At 36.6% G+C, this 18567-nt stretch overlaps 1 protein-coding gene across 5 annotated transcripts; it reads right to left on the minus strand.

The window, feature by feature from the left end:
* Positions 1-396: 396 nt before the first annotated feature.
* Positions 397-14104, minus strand: c24h21orf91 (chromosome 24 C21orf91 homolog). 5 transcript variants are annotated; one of them, XR_010912269.1, is made up of 6 exons: positions 13952-14104; positions 12582-12715; positions 5565-6071; positions 5113-5252; positions 4561-4623; positions 2845-2920 (listed from the first exon to the last, which is right to left on the minus strand). XR_010912269.1 is itself a non-coding variant. In XM_067494485.1 (5 exons), exons 2-5 carry the CDS (start codon positions 12706-12708, stop codon positions 2748-2750), a joined length of 870 nt encoding a protein of 289 aa, XP_067350586.1. In that variant the 5' UTR covers positions 12709-12715; positions 13952-14104; the 3' UTR covers positions 397-2747. The 5 variants fall into 5 exon arrangements, 4 of the variants coding, with proteins under 4 accessions (XP_067350586.1, XP_067350588.1, XP_067350587.1 ...); XM_067494485.1 differs by lacking the exon at positions 5113-5252 and having other exon boundaries at positions 397-2920; XM_067494487.1 differs by lacking the exon at positions 5113-5252 and having other exon boundaries at positions 397-2920; positions 5565-6093.
* Between the last annotated feature and the right edge of the window lie 4463 nt (positions 14105-18567).

Genomic DNA, 18567 nt, shown 5'->3' on the forward strand with positions numbered 1-18567 from the left:
ATCACAGGATTTTGTGTTGTTTCTGGTGTCTGATGCAACAATGCAAGTGACACAGGGTATCTTGTAAACCCTGCATCAGACTTTAAGCCTAGGGCCAAAGCACTACACCTGAGTGATTTCAGTCTTGTATGTGTGTGTTACTATTAAGTCTTATACTTTTGTTCAGAAGTACTTCAATAAAACAACAGATTTTGTGTTTCTACTACATTGTCATATTTATAAATTATTCTCAGATTTCATGCCACTAATGTCCTTGGAATGCAAAGAGTTTTGAAGCTTTGGTCTTTAGTCACCTAGATTTCTTCATTTGCTACGTCCTGACACATACTGATTTACTTAAACGTTAGGCATTATTGGAGTAAAACAAGCTTGGGGAAACACCAGCATTTCCATGTATGTAGTAAAATAAGTTATTTTATTAAAATATTTACTAAAATAAAACAAAAATCACGTAAGCACAAATCATACAGCTTGTGTAAGGTCCATGAACACACAATAAATAAAATTTGAATCAAACAAATAAATGCAACCTTGTTTACCATTCAATAACAAAAGAATGAAGAGTCTAGTCTAAAAGAAAGGAGGTGGAAAAGGAACAATTATGCTTACATATCTCCAGTAAATGGTAGATTGCCAGCAAAAACAGGCAGCCTGATTTTCTGCTGAGCAGAGGCATATGCCCAGGCATGTTTCAACAGTATACAAAAATACACAGCACTCATATTTAAAACACACACACAAAAAAAACGTACAACCGAAAATTGAAATTTTGCATCATGGGCCAGTAATCTGAACACTCAAGCACTCTAAATACATTTATCCATAAAACAGAAAACAATCTAAAAGTTTAAAATTGAGCTAAACCTTTTACCTTTAAACCCTAGAGGGGTCAAAATATTTTCTCTTATAAAGAGAAAGCAAATAATACACTGAGTCTTTCTATACATTGCTCATGTTATAACCCTGTCTTTCCCCAGCTTATATGACAGTAGCTCTGACCTTTGGAGAAAAACACAGATAACCAATAGTCTGACATTATCTACATAATAAGGCAGAATTATGTCTCTTTCTTGCATAGGGTCCTGAATAATAAACACACTAAAACTGAAGGTTTATTCCATTTTTGCGTCTGTCTCTTTTTGTCCCAGTATCAGGGACCTTCAGAGGCACAATAGACCAAACTATCCAGTTTGTACTGCTTTAACGTCAATGTCGATTCACAGATAACACAGAGAGGGAAACAAACATTTACAATGAACATGAAAGTAAAGTGAAAAAGCTACATAAAACATGAAACAGTGTAACATTTCCACATTCACATCTTTAGAGAAAAAGCTATCGTTCACTACTACACACAATGAACAGAACAAACAAAAACATCACGAAGCCACGCATTAAATCTGTTTGGTATTGCCTCTTCCTCTGTTACTTTTATCCAAGTCAAATGCTTCCAATTCACATTTGGAACACCACAAATACAGACTTTGGTTTGGCAGCTCAATTTCTTCTTCAATAGCTTCTCCTATTAATAGCACTCAGTGCATAGCCACATATAACTTGTGCTTGACAGCTATAGAACAGACTGCTCAGTACTAAATATCAAGTAAATTATACCTGCAGTAAAGGTCACTATAAACCTAAAAGTTGATCTAAAAACAAAATACCTTTCAGAGAGGGTAATATCAACTGATATTCTGAATTTACCGCTTGCCAACCAGCTGTTGGTAGTATTAATTCATGGACATTACCAGAATAGTAATAATCTGTACAAACAAAAACCTGCGAGGCTAGTATGGGCTTGCCAACTTTCACATGCTGATTTGTTGTTGCAGTTTTACTTTACTGTACTTTTGGGAGTCTTTTTGAACTTGCCTGTGCCTAAAATTACACTTGTTCAAACTTTAAGTTTTAAGTTAAGTTGTTTAAGTTTGTTTTTTTTGGGGTCTCCATTTTCTAATTTATTCTATAATTAATTTGAAAGTAATATACAAATCATTATCTATCTCCAGCAGATGTAGATCACTATTGCAGAAAGAAAATTGACACAAATTTTCTATCAAGTCAGTTGGAGCAGTTGAAAGGCATCTTAAACATAAAACAAAGAAAAAAACACACAAATGTTTCAAGCAAATATATTCCCAGTGTGCAGCTGCAAGAAAACGTTTAAGCCTTGTAAGCAAATGATATAATAAAAATGATTTAAACACTACTTATTGCTGTGACTAATGAAATTAAATGATCAACCCCATGTCAAACAAGGTCTGTAACTCAAACACCAGACAGCATATGACGGAGCAGAAGGTAAAAAAACAAAATCTATCTACAAAAAATGTAATGCATCAATGAAAATGAACAGCAAACTAAAGGAAAACAGCAATCGTCCAAGTAAAATTAGGTAGACAAACTGTTTTTCAGACCGCATTATGAAAATCTTAAGCTATTCCTTAAGGACATGTCCTTATTGGGTGCTGGAGCCAAGAAATGTGCATCATGGGTACTTGGGGTAGTTGTAGTTATGCAATTCATTTTAAACTGCACAAAACCGTTCACCTTTGTGTCATCACTGGAACCATAAGAGTGGAGGCCAGGTCAGAGTAGCCCTTAATGCTGCTCTAATGCAAAGCTAACTACTCCTTGTCACCATAGTGTTGCAGAAATCACTTAGTTTAAAAAGGCATTTACAGCCTCTTATGTTTAAGTGAGTGTTATCTTTCTCCCAGCAGCAGACAGAAGCATCACCTTGCACATCACTCCACAGGGCTGTTGTTGCTGCTGGCCTTGACCCCTGCCCTACTAATGTGGAGCCAGGGTAGCTTGGCACAATTCTTGAAGAGCTGTTCAATGGCGATGTGACGCACGTGCAGCTCCGATGCCAAAGAGTCTTTCTCCTGCACAGCTACAGTCAGCTCCTCAAAGACGTCTGTGGAAAGACAAGGAGAAAATTGGAATCAGTCGTTTCATTCACACAAAGAGCTGCATTATGGCAAGAAAGTTCTACGCACTTTCTTTGCCAGGTACTAAAGTCAAACAACCTTCTCTAGAGTAAGTCCCTCCTGTGGATTGCAACTTTCATTTCCACAGAAGGGCAAAAGTCCCTGGAAGATTAAAGAAAGTATTCCAGAATTGTCCCAACTCCAATCCTGAAACGCAGTCCTTAATAACTGTATCTATTAAAATGACCACTCCAGCTAAAATCTATAGGGCAGTTACTGCTTTTTGTAGCTAGCCAAACAAACAACCCACACGCTCAGCCTCAAGAGTGAAATTATGGGGGGTATCCGATCAATCAGTTAACATTCAGCATTACAGTCCCCACCCTGAAACTTCTGAACCTTCAGAAACTACCACCCCCAAACTAGGGACACATCATGCCAATTGTCAGCCAAGGGCAGGCTGTTTGGGGACTGTCTGTCAGCATAATATTTACAGTTTGTTCCACACTGTTGCTGCTAGTTAGACAGCTTTTTGGCCAGTTTACCATGTCTGAATTGTCTGTGGTAAGCCAGAGTGGTGTAAAAATGATAAGCTAATATGGCTGAGCGAACATTCTCGAATCACAAAAGCTATGATTACATTTATTTTATGCTGCAAAAATAACAGGACAGTTCCCACAGGCTTCACATGCAGAGATCTGCTTTCTTCATTCTGCAGAGTAAGTGAATAAGTGGATAAAGAGTTTAAGACACAAACAAGTTTTACTGCAGTACTGCCTAGAATAGTGAAAATGGCAGAAGCAAATCCTGATGTCGACAAGGAAAAGACCACAATGTAAAATGTGGTCACAACGCACAATAGGTAAACAGTCAAGTGAGATTAGAGATGGAAATAAAGAGGTATAGTACTAGAAAATTTTAAAAGGAGGATGAGTTAAGATCAGAATGGTGGAATGAATGTTTTTTAATGTGTGTGCGTCTGTTATACACTGATCAGGCATAGATAGACAACATTATGACCATCTGTGCAACTCAATGAAACCCAATACAGTGGCTTTGCCATGAATTCTACTTTTACAAGCCCACTTTTTATTTTCACAAGATTATAATTCCTCAGTTTTCATGTTGAAACTGTCAGGTGATAATTCTACATTGTTGAGGTCAAAGTGGGTAGTGGAGTCATACTCGAGTGCGATATAAGAAGAGGTGGTTCTAATGTTTTGGCCAACAGATTTAAAATGAATGAGCTCTTATGTTTGCAGTGGATTCTAACGCTACTTCTTGTCCCAGACAAAGGAAACATGAGCTGATGCAGCAGTTGACCTTTGTGGCCACCAAGAAATTCATATTTAGAAATACTGAAAATTATACAAAACACATTTTTGCCAGACATAAATATTTAAGATTGGATAATTTTCCAAACTTTTCTAATTCACTAAATTACTTGAGTTCCCTTTATCTAGTTCTGGTGATCCTTTATGCAGAAAAAACATTCTAAATGGTTCATTGTAATTATTACCACTGTAATAAAGCAGAGAATTACAGACAGAACATGACAGAAATGTTTGGCTTTCAAACCTTATTAGGGAGCATGTATTTAATCAGAATGCCAGTAAATGTCACTTACTTTGAATCTGCACCAGTAGCTGGGCATTTAGCTGATGGAGCTCATCCACACTCATTTTAGTCACTAAAAGTACATACACAAACACACATGCAAACACACACACACACACACACACACGTGCGCACACACACACACCACAAAAAAAAAAAAAAAAAAAAACAGTTATAAGAGTATAGGAGTATGTGAGGTCTAAGCGTTATCAGGTCAGTTTGTCATTCAGTCATCAATTACTGCATGTAAGAGCTAGAAGGGTGGAATGCACTTTCTGCAAGCTGTTCAAACCCCAACATACATTTGTTTATGACCTTTTATAATAACTGTGCACCTGTATCTAAGCAATATCTATCAGAAGGAATAAGTTATTTTATTGAGCTCTTCCAGAAATATGTTTGTGATGTGTTTATGAGCAGTATGCACTAGCTTAACAAAACAGAAAAACTGAAGTGGTCAAATATTTATGAAATACCTAGTTGAAAAATCTTTGATGAGCACTAAGTATCAGTGATGATGATGAGCTACATAATGTAGAAATTTTCATACAAATACGCATACCTGTGAAATACCTGTCATCTTTTATGTAAAGGTACATCATTTGAATTTGGGACCTTTAGAGGGCTCCCTCACATCGCTGCACAATCTGTAGTCATAAGCAGCTTTAGTAGTAACAAGAAATGATAAAGCCGAGGACATATCTGAAGGGTTAAGGAAAATGAAAAACATTTTTCTGTAGTGACTACAGCAATTAGGAAGATGACGGATAGAACTGCTACATCTGCTACAGTTTAACATGCTCAGACGTTTATACAGATTTCTGGGTAGCAGAGATTACACTTAAAATGATAAGACAGTAGAGAAGACAGTAGAGCCACGAAGAAGATGTAGATGATCAACCATCTTTTCCTCCCAATTTTTCCTTGGAACACTTCTTCAATTACATACAGTACAGATTAGAGTCAAAAAGGCTGTAGTTTAAAAAAATAAATTATATATATATAGTAGCTTACAGTCATCTCTGCTGTGGCCCTGAGGTCTGTGCTGTGTCTGTCCTCCTCCTGAGAACTGGTTCCGGCTATGTAGTCCTGTCCTGTCATTGCTGGACCAAACGTCAGACTGGGATTCTTGCAGCAGCCCAAGCCCCTCTGCTGTGTGGCAATCCAACATCCCCATGGCATAGTCAGGTAACCCTGTTGCTTTGGCTGTATCCCAGCGAGGCGTGTAGCGGGGCACCTGGGCATCTGACTGGGGCAACAGCTTGTGGTCACTCTGCTGGCTGTAACAATGAAGCTTGGACCCCCGCCTGCTAGGGCCATTGGAGGACACAGAGTCTTTGTTCTGGGCATACTGAATGATGCGGTTCAGTTTCTGGCTAACAGCCAACTTCATGCCCTCATAGGCACTTCGGGAGACCTTGGAACGTGAGAGCTTCTGATTGGCAATGAGGTGACATTTCTCAAAGCAGTCTCTGTGGCCACGCAAGGACTTTGAATGTAACAAGGTAGCAGAGGAGACACCTGCATTCACAAAGACAAGAAGCTGAGAGACAAAAACTCAACAATAAAGATGGTCAAAGTTATGAATACAAAATCAGTCTACTCAAAGACCAAGGGTTCCTATCCTATAACAAAAGTCACTAAAGACTGAAAGGAAATAAAGCAGTGATAGCAGCAGTGCCAAATACAATAATGACCCACTGAACCTGCTATAATTAAATAAAAGTAAACTAGAAAAAAAATCAAGCTAAAACTGGCAGATTGACCTACTGTGATCTCTCTGTAAAAGCTGCTTGGTTTGCAGTGGATTAGCCAGTAGAGCATTGAGAGGAACAGATGAACCCAGTCTCAATGCAAACACATAAAACATATTGGGAAAAATAATAACGAAAGGAAAGTGCAGTTGGATTTTAGCATATGAGATGTAATTTACATTATTAGTCACAGTTTAAAACAAACAACTCTAAAGGGACAAATTTTACAAACAATAAAATGTTCTGGGTGTGGGCCAAAGTCACGCATGACAATCTACTGTGGACAGGTCCTAAACAATACAAGAAATTCTCAAATATTATACAGATTTCTTTTCTGCTGTCTCAACAGTGCAATTATCAAACCCAATGTAATTTTTACAGCAATTTACTTAATAAGAATTTTATGCTGACTTTCATTTTAAGACTGTATTTAAAGCTGTTTTGATTATGAAGTCTTATATGTGCAAAAATGCATGAGTATACATTTATATACCTTTCTTGGTAAACCACATTAATAAGAAGAAAAGCATGAAGAGAAAGTTTTAATTTGTCAGGAAAAAGAAAAGAACACTGCTGCAATTCTCTTCCACAGGTTTTTAAGGCAACAGCATTGGTGACAAGCAGTACTTCCTCAAAGCATTGTCTCAGCAGACTACTCCAAGTTGGGTGAAGACATGACATAAGATATGCTGACCCAAGCACTAAGCCTTCAAGTGCATAACAATCTTTTAAAATATAGTATTAGTCTTCTGTTATTATTACCTTTAAGAATTCCAATACTAGAGTGGTATGTATGTATGTATGTATGTAAGTATGTATGTATGTAAATCTTACTGTTTATGCCTCTGTGTATAGTAAGATTTTAGACCATTACTCAACAATGTGTGTAGAAACCTATTCTTAGATTTTACACATTGTGTTCTCATCCCAAGTGCCTTGAAAGAAATCTTTCATAATGGATTAGTTTTGTGACGGAACGTAAAGGTAAAGGAATGTGAGGTTACTGCATACTGAAATGCCAATGAATCTCCACATGCTTTACTCAAAATTGCAGAAGCTTTCTGCCTATCAAACCGCCATGTTATACTCCGATCATTATCTGAACTACCACAAAAACACACTGACTATCACTTGCCTAGCAGAAAATAATTATTGGCCCACAACCAGGACATTGCACTACCAGCCAAAGACTGCATTTGAGCTAAGCAGCTTAGCACTAGTCGGTCATAGCTGCACAAATAAGTGCAGGCACACAAACAGACTATTTATTGGAGGTGAATCAACATTTTTTAGCTGTAACAGCTAGAGGCATTAATCACAACAACACTGATGACCAGTAAGCTTATTTATTTTCTGCTCTTTTGTAAATAGAATCAAGGTTAGTCTGTCATTTATTGTAACAGTTAACAAAAAAGTGCAGACTTATGTTTGATAGAGAAATGCAAAATATGTAGACCTGGCATTATTCATAGTTAAAAAAAAGAAATGAAAAAATGTGTATGTGCTTTTGCCACCTTAACCATATTAAATATGGGGACTACGCAAGGACACTCGATCCTTGACACACTTTAGGAGCTAATGATTGAGAGATGGTGCGGGGGACAAGTGGGAAAGAGGTCACCGTTAGCACACCTTAGAAGAATGTGTCTCAGCAGCTGCACAGGACAACCTGGACACCAATAAAATGCTCACATGAACAAGAGCTAACCTAAAGATACAATTTGCAACTTAATTGTGCAACTTAAGCTAGTGCTAATATGAAACAAATGTGAAGAATCAGTCCTCTCTGCTCTGCCCAGGTGTCCAGCTTCCACTGCACTTCTCCACATTAATAAGATTAGTGTTAGAACGTTTCTATTGAACAATATTTTTAAAATATTGCAATTCAACTGTACCTAAAGACACATGAACACAGACCAACTGTTAATGACTGCAGATTCTGTACAATACCAGCACACAGCTATAGATCCCATTATACACACGAAGAAACCACACTTATCAGACTAAAACCCAAAATTAGCTATGTTATGAACACCTAGGACCAATTTTGCAAAATATTAAACTCACATCACACTTTGATGTTCCCAGTTCTAGTCAAACATTTTTAATGTTTGAATATATCAATATAGTGCAATAATTTATTGAGTCTGGTTTCTCAGTTCCTTACTTAGCTCCTAGATTTGTCAAAAAAAGACAAATAAATAAAAATTATATCATGATAGAGTACATCTGTCTACAAGAAGACATTTGACAAAATACCGTGGAAACATAATAACAAGTCATATGAGACACACCAGCCACACCAGAGTTATAGCACTTTACAAGTTTGTTTTTTTGCTAAAGCTCGAGTAATGACTGCTCAAGGAAGCTTTACCCTTAATAGGCATGTTCCTATTAGATATCCTCAATCTATCCTTAGAAACAGACTATGTACCACAGGCCTATGAGGTAGCTGTAATTAAACCACTAATTAAACCCTGTCTTGACCCAGGTGTTTTAGCCCATTACAGACCAATATCCAATCTCCCCTTTATTTCTAAAATCCTTGAAAAAGTAGTTGCAAAGCAGTTATGTGACCAATGTCACATAAGTGTCACAAAAATTATGTGACTGTACAGGAATAATTTGTTTGAAGACTTTCAGTCAGGATTTAGAGTTCATCATAGTACAGAAACAGCACAGAAGCAGACACCCTCTCTACTTTTAAGACTAGTCTTAAAACCTTCCTTTATGTTACAGCTTATAGTTAAAGCTTCTCAGTCAACCTGAGCTAGGTCTTAGTTACGATTCTATAGGTTTAGAGTGCTGGGGGATCCCTGAAGTGCAGTAAGGTCCTCTCCTGTCATTTCTCTCTTTACATTTATATGCCACAAATGCATGACATTAACTTTGTGTCTTCTCTCTCCCGTAGTTGTCCTTCTCCTTCTCTGTCTCCCTCTCTCTGTCCCTTTCTGCAGGTGTCCCTGGCTTTGGAGCTGTGTGTTTTCCAGTGTACAGGTACATCACTCCAAAGTGGTGGAAGACACCCTTTCAGAAAAGGAGTTTCTGATATTAACCAGACATCACATTCAGTGGTTTTAACTAAGTTAATATATTGGCTTAGAGTTTCACTAACCTATAGTAGAAAAGAATAATAAAGAATAAACTGCATGATACAATTGATCTATCTATAAAGACTGGCTTCACCAGTGTTATAATTGCTTTCTATGGCTTTAGTTTAGGGTGTAAATCTACATCCCTCTGACTTCCCTATATTTCCTTGCTTCTAGCTGAAAAACTCCTCCAGATGATATCACCCAGGGGAGTTTTTCATCAATTGGGGGTTCAGATTAAGTCATCTGGTGGAGTTCAGGAAAAGCAGATTGACTATGATCACAAACTTTATAGTATGAGCAACAAGATGAAAGTTTAAATTGAAAGTTCCTCTAAGTGATGTTATCCGGAGGAATTTTCAGCTTGAAGTAGAGAGATATATTAATGTAGGTTATTCAAAGGGAAGTTTAATGGCAGTTATTTACATGTACAACCCACACTAAATCTAAAAGAACAAAGTTCAAAATCAGTGAAGGCGTCCTTTAAAGAGCTTAAACTAAAGAGAATGAACTTTAAAAAACTTTTTTTCAAACCAATTTGTATTACAAATTTTAATAATATGATTACAGTACTAAATTAGATAACATAAGTAAGGTACATTACTCAGTAGGTTCCAATCTATGGACCCTAACCGTATTCACTCATACAGCTATTGCAAACAGCGACATAATTAGGCCTGTCTATATACCGAAGGGCGGAGAATTCACTAACAATGAATGGGCTGTTTATATGACCAGGGTACAGTAGCCCTTGTAGAGTAACAACCAGAATCAGCATTGACTGCATCATTCCAGCCTCTCGCTGTAGAAATTGTCCTGTTTATTTCTCTCCAAACCCATCTGATAATATTACCCACGCTCATCAAAAATTTCTTCTGTTTTGTGTAAGATGATAAAAGAATGGCACTGGGGCTTTGCCAATATCTATTTGAGTAGGGGCCAGAGCTAGCCCAAATACCATTAAAGGCAACTGTCTGTGTGAGAAACAGCAAGTTACAATACTAGTTTCAGATCTCTCAGATGTTTGCAAAGCACAGCTTGCCACATCAATTAATGCAAGTTTAACAAAGCTCTGCCCAGTTTGAATTGTTGAATGTTACTGAACTGCAGTTGCGGCCTACCATGTTCTATGAAGATATGAATCTTTAGAAACAACAACCTAACTGAGACCTACTTAGTGTTGACATTATACCAAAATATTGACTTTGTTACCAATACCACCCTAAATACCTCAATGCTGATAATAAAAGAAACAATGCCAAAGCATAAAACTAAAACATCAGAAAAATGATAGATGACAGATCATAGAAATCATGGAAATTCTAAAAAAATTCAGATAGAAAACTAAAAAAATACATTCAGTACTGTGAAGATTTTTACCAAAAGGTCCATAGGTTTTACATAATTTATGATTATGTGTTAAATCTCTATTGCAGTAATCAGGCTAATGCTGAGTTTGAGCTTCAAAACCATTAAGTGACAGACCCACAGTTTTACAGCTTTTAAAGTTTATTAAAGCTTTTGAATGGTTAGTTAATGTCACCAGTGTGAGCATTTGCATATAGAGATCTTGGCCCACTCTATCTATCTAAAAGATCAAACTGATTTTTTTGTTTTTCCTTAATCACCTGGCCAAAGTCTGACAGTGAAAATCACACTTGTTTGACCAATATATTTAGAAATGTTCTTGGTGTAAATATGGTTTATACATCTTATACATCAACAGAAACATCACATTGACCTCCACTAATAGCTGAAGAATGGCTAAACTAGTTCTTGGTATAGATCCCTTGTTCTTTGTTGGACTGTGTTGATCCTCACTGCATGTGGGTAGGCACACGGTGCAGTAAAATAAAATGTCTTAAAGTAAGATATGCCAACTATGGCAGAAGTTGGGCAATATATAAACAGACACAATTTCTATTTGTACTTTCTGATAGAACCTGTACACAGAGGCCAAAGCATTTCCCTCAGGAAACAAGGTCTATGTGCTACAACAAAGCCTGCCTTTCCTGAACATTCATTCTGCTGTGAACTATGCTGAACTTTTTTGCCATAGACAGCCATCACAGCTACTTCTGCTCCTTGTGCTAGTAGGATCTGAATCCTTGTAAATGCTGCATCCTGTCAAGATCTTGCATCAAGACTTCACAATTATTTTTTAATTTTTTTATCTAAAAAATACCAATAGCATTTTTAGTGTTGGATCAGTTCTTTTTAGCAAACTCTAGTTGCATCCTTTCAAACTTTTTTTCTTGAATGAGGATTACTGATTGTGCAATCACTAATGCAACCTAAAGTTAACTACTCTTGCTGAAGACCTAGTTAGTTACACAGAATCCTCACATTGTGCAATGATAAACACACTCACAAACACACAATAAGGAGCCTTTAGGATCTATGAGACAAGGACCAAATAAGAGGCATATCTAATCTCCTTTGATTCCCCATTCTTCTTTAAACAGGCTACTCATTAATTAAGAGATGAAAAAACTTCAAACATATGCTCTTCAGTTAGAGTGGTACATCAAACAGGAGAATCTATTTGGCTTTTTCTAGTGAGGGCTTTTGCTCCTACTGGCTCATTACCATGCACATATATATTTTGTTCTTGAGTGGATGAAAATATTGTTTAGAATTAGACATCAAATAATCTGAAAGGTTATTAGGTTGCAAGGCTCATGGTGCAAGTCCATGTCTGCCATGACAGAAACTTTTTTTTTAATGCTTTCAGCTTATCCTGGGAATTCAGGGTCCCCACAGTTGATCATGATGATTTGGAACAGCTTTTACACCGGATGACCTACCGTACGCAACCCTCCCCAATTTCTACCGGGATCGGGACCGGTACTGCTTGGCTGGGGATGGGCTGTTGGGGGGGGGGTTTCAGTGTGTCATCCAGGGACACTTTGAAATTAAAATAATTAGGATGCTTCTGCAAAAGTGATTTAGTGTGTGATCCAAAAACTGAAGACTCTTGGCAGCTAAGACCAGTGCTAGTGAAACTGCTGGAGATATATTCTAACTAGAATCCTATCCCATTAGAAACACGTCAGTACTTATGTATGTGTGTGTTTGTGAGTTAAAAATTAAAGAGAGGTCATTCTGTGTTTAAAAAAACAACTTGTTTGCTGTTTACTCCAGGGAACAAACAAACAAATTTCACCCCCAATCCTGTTTCTTACCTTCAATGCTGAGTTCAAAGCAGACATGACAGAAAGATAAGGTCCCTGTTTCTGTCTCTAACTTGCAGACACTACAGATATTGTCATCGTTCAGATCAATGTTCACAAACTGCTCCTCTTCATCCATAGTGTCTCTAGGGAAAAACCATCAGTGAAAGAAGGTATATAGATAAATAGAGTTGGCATCCAAAAACTCTAAGCTTTTATTTGCTTATTACGTCACATTTCAAATGTACTTAATATAATGCATTTTTGGTAGTGAAAATATTTCTTGCTTCAGACTATAGGTCATACAAAATCCATTTAAAGGCAGTGTACTTTAAAACATGATCAACACAAGCCAAATCTCACAAAGTTAAACCTTAAAACAATAACTTCCAAGGAAAAGGAGCAAGTTTTAAGTCTATTTTATGAGTTAGAGTTATTTAAATGTACAAATGTCCAAGCCTTGCTTTTAATTACTATTGCAGAACAGTCACTCAGAAAAGTATTGAAAAGCTACAAAACACGTGTATTTCACTAAATAAAATAGCATTGCTTGGGAAAAGTTAATCAAAAAAGTCTAGTTAATCCAATTTATATTTTGAAAGTTTCTCTACATAACCAATCATAATTAAAAGGTCTGAATATTAGGGGAAATTAATTATACTGTTACAACTAGGAGAGGAAAAAGAGAAAACCAAAAGTAAACACTAGCAAAACAATTTACAGAAGAGAAAAATAACTATATTAAGAAAACAAAACAGCTTGACACACTCTTGTCAAATTCCACAAACAATATTGTTAATTTAGAACATGGTACATGTGACAAGTTTGAACCGTTGTGAGTCATTCTCAGAGCTGATTCAGGGGCAGCATAGACTAATTTTGAGGGTTTTCTAATTGCAATTAAAATAGTATTATCAGTATCTACGAACTTCCAAAAAACAAAATATGATAAATTAAAGTCAAGCCATTATAGAACTTCCCAGACAGAGCTATGTTACAAGCCATTAAGATGTGGTTCAGAAGAACAGCCAGCCATAGCAATAAATGGGCTCCAGTCCATTAGAACTTTTCCCTCCGTTAGATTCACATACCTATTTACCATTCGCCATTACTTATTATCCAACTTATAGGATGCTTACACGTTTTAATACCTGCTGAAGGCTAATTCGGCTCTAGTACTTTTGCAGTAACCCGAGTATTCAGAAACACACCGTTAAAGAAATGCGTGCTAACGAGAAGTTAAGCTAGCGGAAAACACTGGCATCTCCCTCCGAGTACTGTGGTCTGGTTGATTCGTGACCGTTATTTGGCGTTGTTAAAAAGCGACGTGTACGATCAAATATGGGCACCACCATCATTTATGAGACAAATATAGAACTCACCTTTATCGTTGCGAATATATTGGGACAGGTACTATTTCTGGGTGGACAACTCGGTTCCCCTTGGCCTCCGTGAGCACATAAACATCGGAGAACAACTGCGCGTCACGGCAAATCCAAAAGCAGCTACAGAAACCTCTCACTCTCTCTCTCTCTCTCTCTCTCTCTCTCTCTCTGTCCTCTCTCCGCTCATGGAACATGCCACTACTTGTTAAAGGGGTAAAACAATTAGGCATAGTATTATTTTCTAACTACTCTTGTAATATAAAGAATATAAACAATATTTCGTATTTTTCTGGATATATACATGCTCGAACGTGTATGCACATGGGTTATTTAGATTACACAAGTCACTTCTGACAATAGTAGCCATCAGTACGCCCCTATGATTAAATTAAGTTAAATCGTCCTAGCGTCATTTCCATATTAGACTCGAAACAAAATTGGGGGTTCGGGGTAAACTACTCAACAGTAGTTGTATAACAGTGAAACGGAAGTAGTTTTTCTTTACTGAATACATTATATCTTATGGGCAATGGCCTTTATGTTAGACGACTCTTTAGTCATGAGAATTTTTAGGTTTCATTCTTAACATAATGCCACAAGTGGGGATTTCCCGCGAAAGATCAAGAGCAATATAACTAATAGGCTGCCATTGTCAGACTAAATATAGTAAAGATGGGGAAATGTAGCCCCCCAGCAATCCGTATGTTTAATACTGTTGTATTAAAGTACTTCTAAAAAGATAACTATATTTGCATTTAAATAACGGACCTTCTTATTTTAACGGATATTCTTGCCACTTCAAATTATTAATTCAAGTTAAAATACTATTTAAATCCACTAGAATTTACTTAAAGTACAAATATTCTATTAATAAAACTGTTGTTGTTAAGAAAATAAATGTACAAGCCTAGATTTTTAGAGAAATTGTCAAAGGTGAAAATAATGGCAAAGAACATTTAGAATAATTAATAAAAAATAAGTGTCTGTATGGTGTCGAGCAAAACAAATCAAAAACAAAAATGGAGCAGCTGGTAGAGGTGCAGCTGATTTAAACTACTTTATGCACTGACAAGTGATTAATCATCATCAGTTTGGTGGTTAGATTTTATAACAATCTACATCTATGAAAAATAACTAGCAACTAAAACAAAGTGGAATAAACTACAATTTTTCATTCTGAATTGCCTTGTAGTAAAAAGAGCATCATATAGAAATATTACAGTAAAGTTCCTCAGACGTATGCATAAGTACAATACTTGAATAAATCTACTTAGTTATTTACTTTGGGATCATGTGTTATGATAGACCACTAGCTGCCCAGTGCTTTTTTTCTAGAAATTGTTTTTCTTCTTATACTTGCGATCAAAATCTGTTATGCTAAATGGGACCTTGTCAGAGGTCAGCATCCATCCTTTGGGAATTTATTCTGAATCTCCTGCTAGAAACAAGGCTGTGAATCTTAACTTGCACAATGTTATTTTAAGTGGGCTGTTAATTAGAGTATTTTGTGTATCACAAAAAACAAAATGACCTTGTGGGTGGGGAGTTATAATTTGAATTGAACCCTTTTCTGGCTATTAGCAGATTATTTTCTGTCAGGCACTGGGCAAGTTTTATATAGCCCAAGGGAACTTTAGACTATAGAGACTACCTTCTGTAATGGCTGCCCTCTGTGAGAACATTATGCATGTGTCAGGGGTATTTTATTTACTTGATTCTGTTTGTGTCATTTTATTTAAGGGCACTCTAGCAGAAGGTTATATGCTATATATGCTAGACTGTCTAGATTACCCATGCAACACCACACAGCTCTCTTTTAAGCACGTAGCCAGTTCTCACAAAGGATTTGCGCCATCTCTTGTTCAAAGACTTGTAGTACAGTTGCTACCAACACCGTCCTGCTTTGTGTCAAAGATGCAGAAAAATAAGGACCAATAACAACGATAACAGACTCAGTCACCTCATCTCAGTTGTGAGTTATTTACAATTTTAAAGTTAGTTACAAATTTGATTAACAATAATGAACACACAGTTTGTTGTAAAAGTGCACTCATGGCTGCCAAAACTGGGAAGGTCATCAAAAAACAAATCCTGACATGTCGCTGAGCTGCTCCATTAACAAACAGGAGGCAACCATGCTGACATAGTGGCAGTACACTGCTTAATGCGTGATAATGTTTGCCACATTTCCTGCTTCACAGATGTGCTCTCCCTCACAGTGGACTTTAACCTTACCCATAAGTGATTATGTTCTCAGATGTAAACTTTCAAAGACATTTTCCTTGTTATTGTTTTTGAAAAAGATAAACAATTCAGGCTGACTGTAGTCAAATGAGAAATTCAACATTTACAAATTTATAAATACTTAACAGCCTTGTAATAAATCAAACATATTTCTTTCATTTTGAAAAACATTTCAACTGCGTTTTCAGCCTTGTTAACCATAAATCTCATTATTCATCAGTGCTGAGTGCACTCACATCCATGTTTTCACCCTGAGGCTATATCCACATGTTGCAGCTTGCCTTGCATCTTTAGAAACAAATCTCAGATCTTGTTCAGCAGGTTCGGTGGGGTTAAAAAAAGGGGAAAGGAAGAAAAGAGTTGGGAGCAAAATAGCTGAGAGCACTCTATTTGAGCTTACTCTCCCAGCAACCAGTCACAGAGCGTAGAACAGATGTCAGGCTGTTAGTGTTTTTTTTTTTAGAATATGAGAAAATGGGATTGACATGATGAAAAAAAGAATACATCAATATTTTTCTTAAAAGATATACTCTGATTTTTGTTCTTTCACAGAGATAGCAGCCAATAATCAACTCTTTGATTTACCCCAAGATCTTGATAAGGAACTTGCATCACTTTAGTAAATGTACAATGCTTCATGCAGCCTTTGTCATTGGTCTGACAGAGCAGTGAGGTGTGACTCAGCCAAACTGAAAAGTCCCTATCATAGGCAAACAAAGGAGCAATGAGACACCTCGTCTGAAATAAAGGAAGTGTTGTAATTTTTAGACACTTACAATATTGTTCATAAACACTACCCTGTCCATATAACTGCCCTTACAACACTGTTAGTTGCCATACATATATGGCAACCAGTAAGCACAATGACATTCCAGATGATTTTTACACAATATTAGATGCTACATACTGTACAAATTAAAAATGGCTCTCAACATTGAACTGCAATTGCTGAAGTATGTTATATTAAGGTTATGTCATTGATTCTTCCATCTTATTACTCCTCAGCCCTTGTGGATATACAGAATAGGGAATACAGAATGATCACAAATTGTAATTTCTCCCATGAAGACGTACTCTTAAATCTGTTCACATTTGTAACATGTTTTTAAACATTTAATAAGCATTTAGATCAATCAGACATAACATTTTGACCACCTATACTATCTAATGCAATCCCATACAGTGTCTCCGCCATGATTACTTTTACATGATTGTAACTTTACAAGGTTATAATTTCTCAGAAACTGTCAGAAAGGTGATAATTCTGCTATGTATTTATTATTGAGGTCACAGTGTGTGGTGGAGTTGTACTGGAGTTGATTATAAGGATAGGTCTAATATTTTGGCCACCCAATTTAAAATAATGGTGTTGTGTATTTCCTGCTTATAAATGTTAGGAAAACTAAATAAAAGTAATTGGAAATTGCTCTATTTAAAATTCTTACAAAAAGTACAATTTTATATTAGTATACTTAGTATAAAATAATAAATCTAAAAAATAATCATGGCTGTCAGATGGGGGAAAAACAATATTTGAGGGATTAAGCTTCACAATTTTGTTCATTGAACAAAACACATTACTTATCATCAGAGTAACTGCCTCAATTCCAGTTAGATAAAACTAACAAAACATTAGGGAATTATGTTTAAGTTTATCACAGATTAGGTGGAGCTCCAACCCTTGCCACACCATCCCACATCAGGTGTTAAATTATCCTTTTGGACTGCAGCTCATGCTTGGATCTGTGGATGTGGAGTCTGTCCCCGAGAAACCTCTATGAATGTGTTATATGTTATTTATTTCATTCAAAGTTGTGTTCATTTTATGCAGTACATCCACATGCCACCTTAAATCATTCTAACGGCTGGGGCCACCAGACCGTGAGCTGCAGAGTGTACAAAGGCCTCAGGGGTACAGCTTAAGCTACAGACCCTTCAGACATCTCTAACAGCACGTTACAACTCTTGTCAGAGAAAGAAAAGAAGGAAAAAAGAGACAGAATCAACACTCATGAGGCTGCAGATAACACCTTTTCAGCTGTTGCTCAGGATAATGGAGTCAGGGCCGCATGACTAATGCAATGGCAGGGGCTGACTTCAATCATCATTCAACAAGGTGTGATGTATCAGAAGAGTCTGAACTTTTAAATGAAGTAAAGAAAGTGGGGAAAAAGAAATGACTCATGAATTTCAAACAAGTTTTTGATAATGTAAAAAAAAAGAATGGAATCTTTTAAAAAAGATGCCCTTGATTTAACAACTTGCCTTTGCATTTGACCAAGATGAAATTAATTATCTTTGGCAAATATGCAATAATGCGTTGAAAAAGTGTTTGAATCATGTTGTGGGTAGGGATTATACATTATAAA

The sequence above is a fragment of the Channa argus genome, chromosome 24 (genome assembly GCF_033026475.1).
Source record: "Channa argus isolate prfri chromosome 24, Channa argus male v1.0, whole genome shotgun sequence".
NCBI lineage: Eukaryota > Metazoa > Chordata > Actinopteri > Anabantiformes > Channidae > Channa > Channa argus.

Excerpts from the sequence above, each read along its gene's own strand:
- c24h21orf91 (XM_067494485.1), bottom strand. The coding sequence starts at position 12,708 with ATGGATGAAGAGGAGCAGTTTGTGAACATTGATCTGAACGATGACAAT. Across the intron at positions 6,072-12,581 it reads CTTTGAACTCAGCATTGAAG|GTGTCTCCTCTGCTACCTTG; the intron begins GTAAGAAACAGG and ends TTGTGAATGCAG. Across the intron at positions 4,624-5,564 it reads GGGCCACAGCAGAGATGACT|TGACTAAAATGAGTGTGGAT; the intron begins GTAAGCTACTAT and ends ATGTACTTTTAG.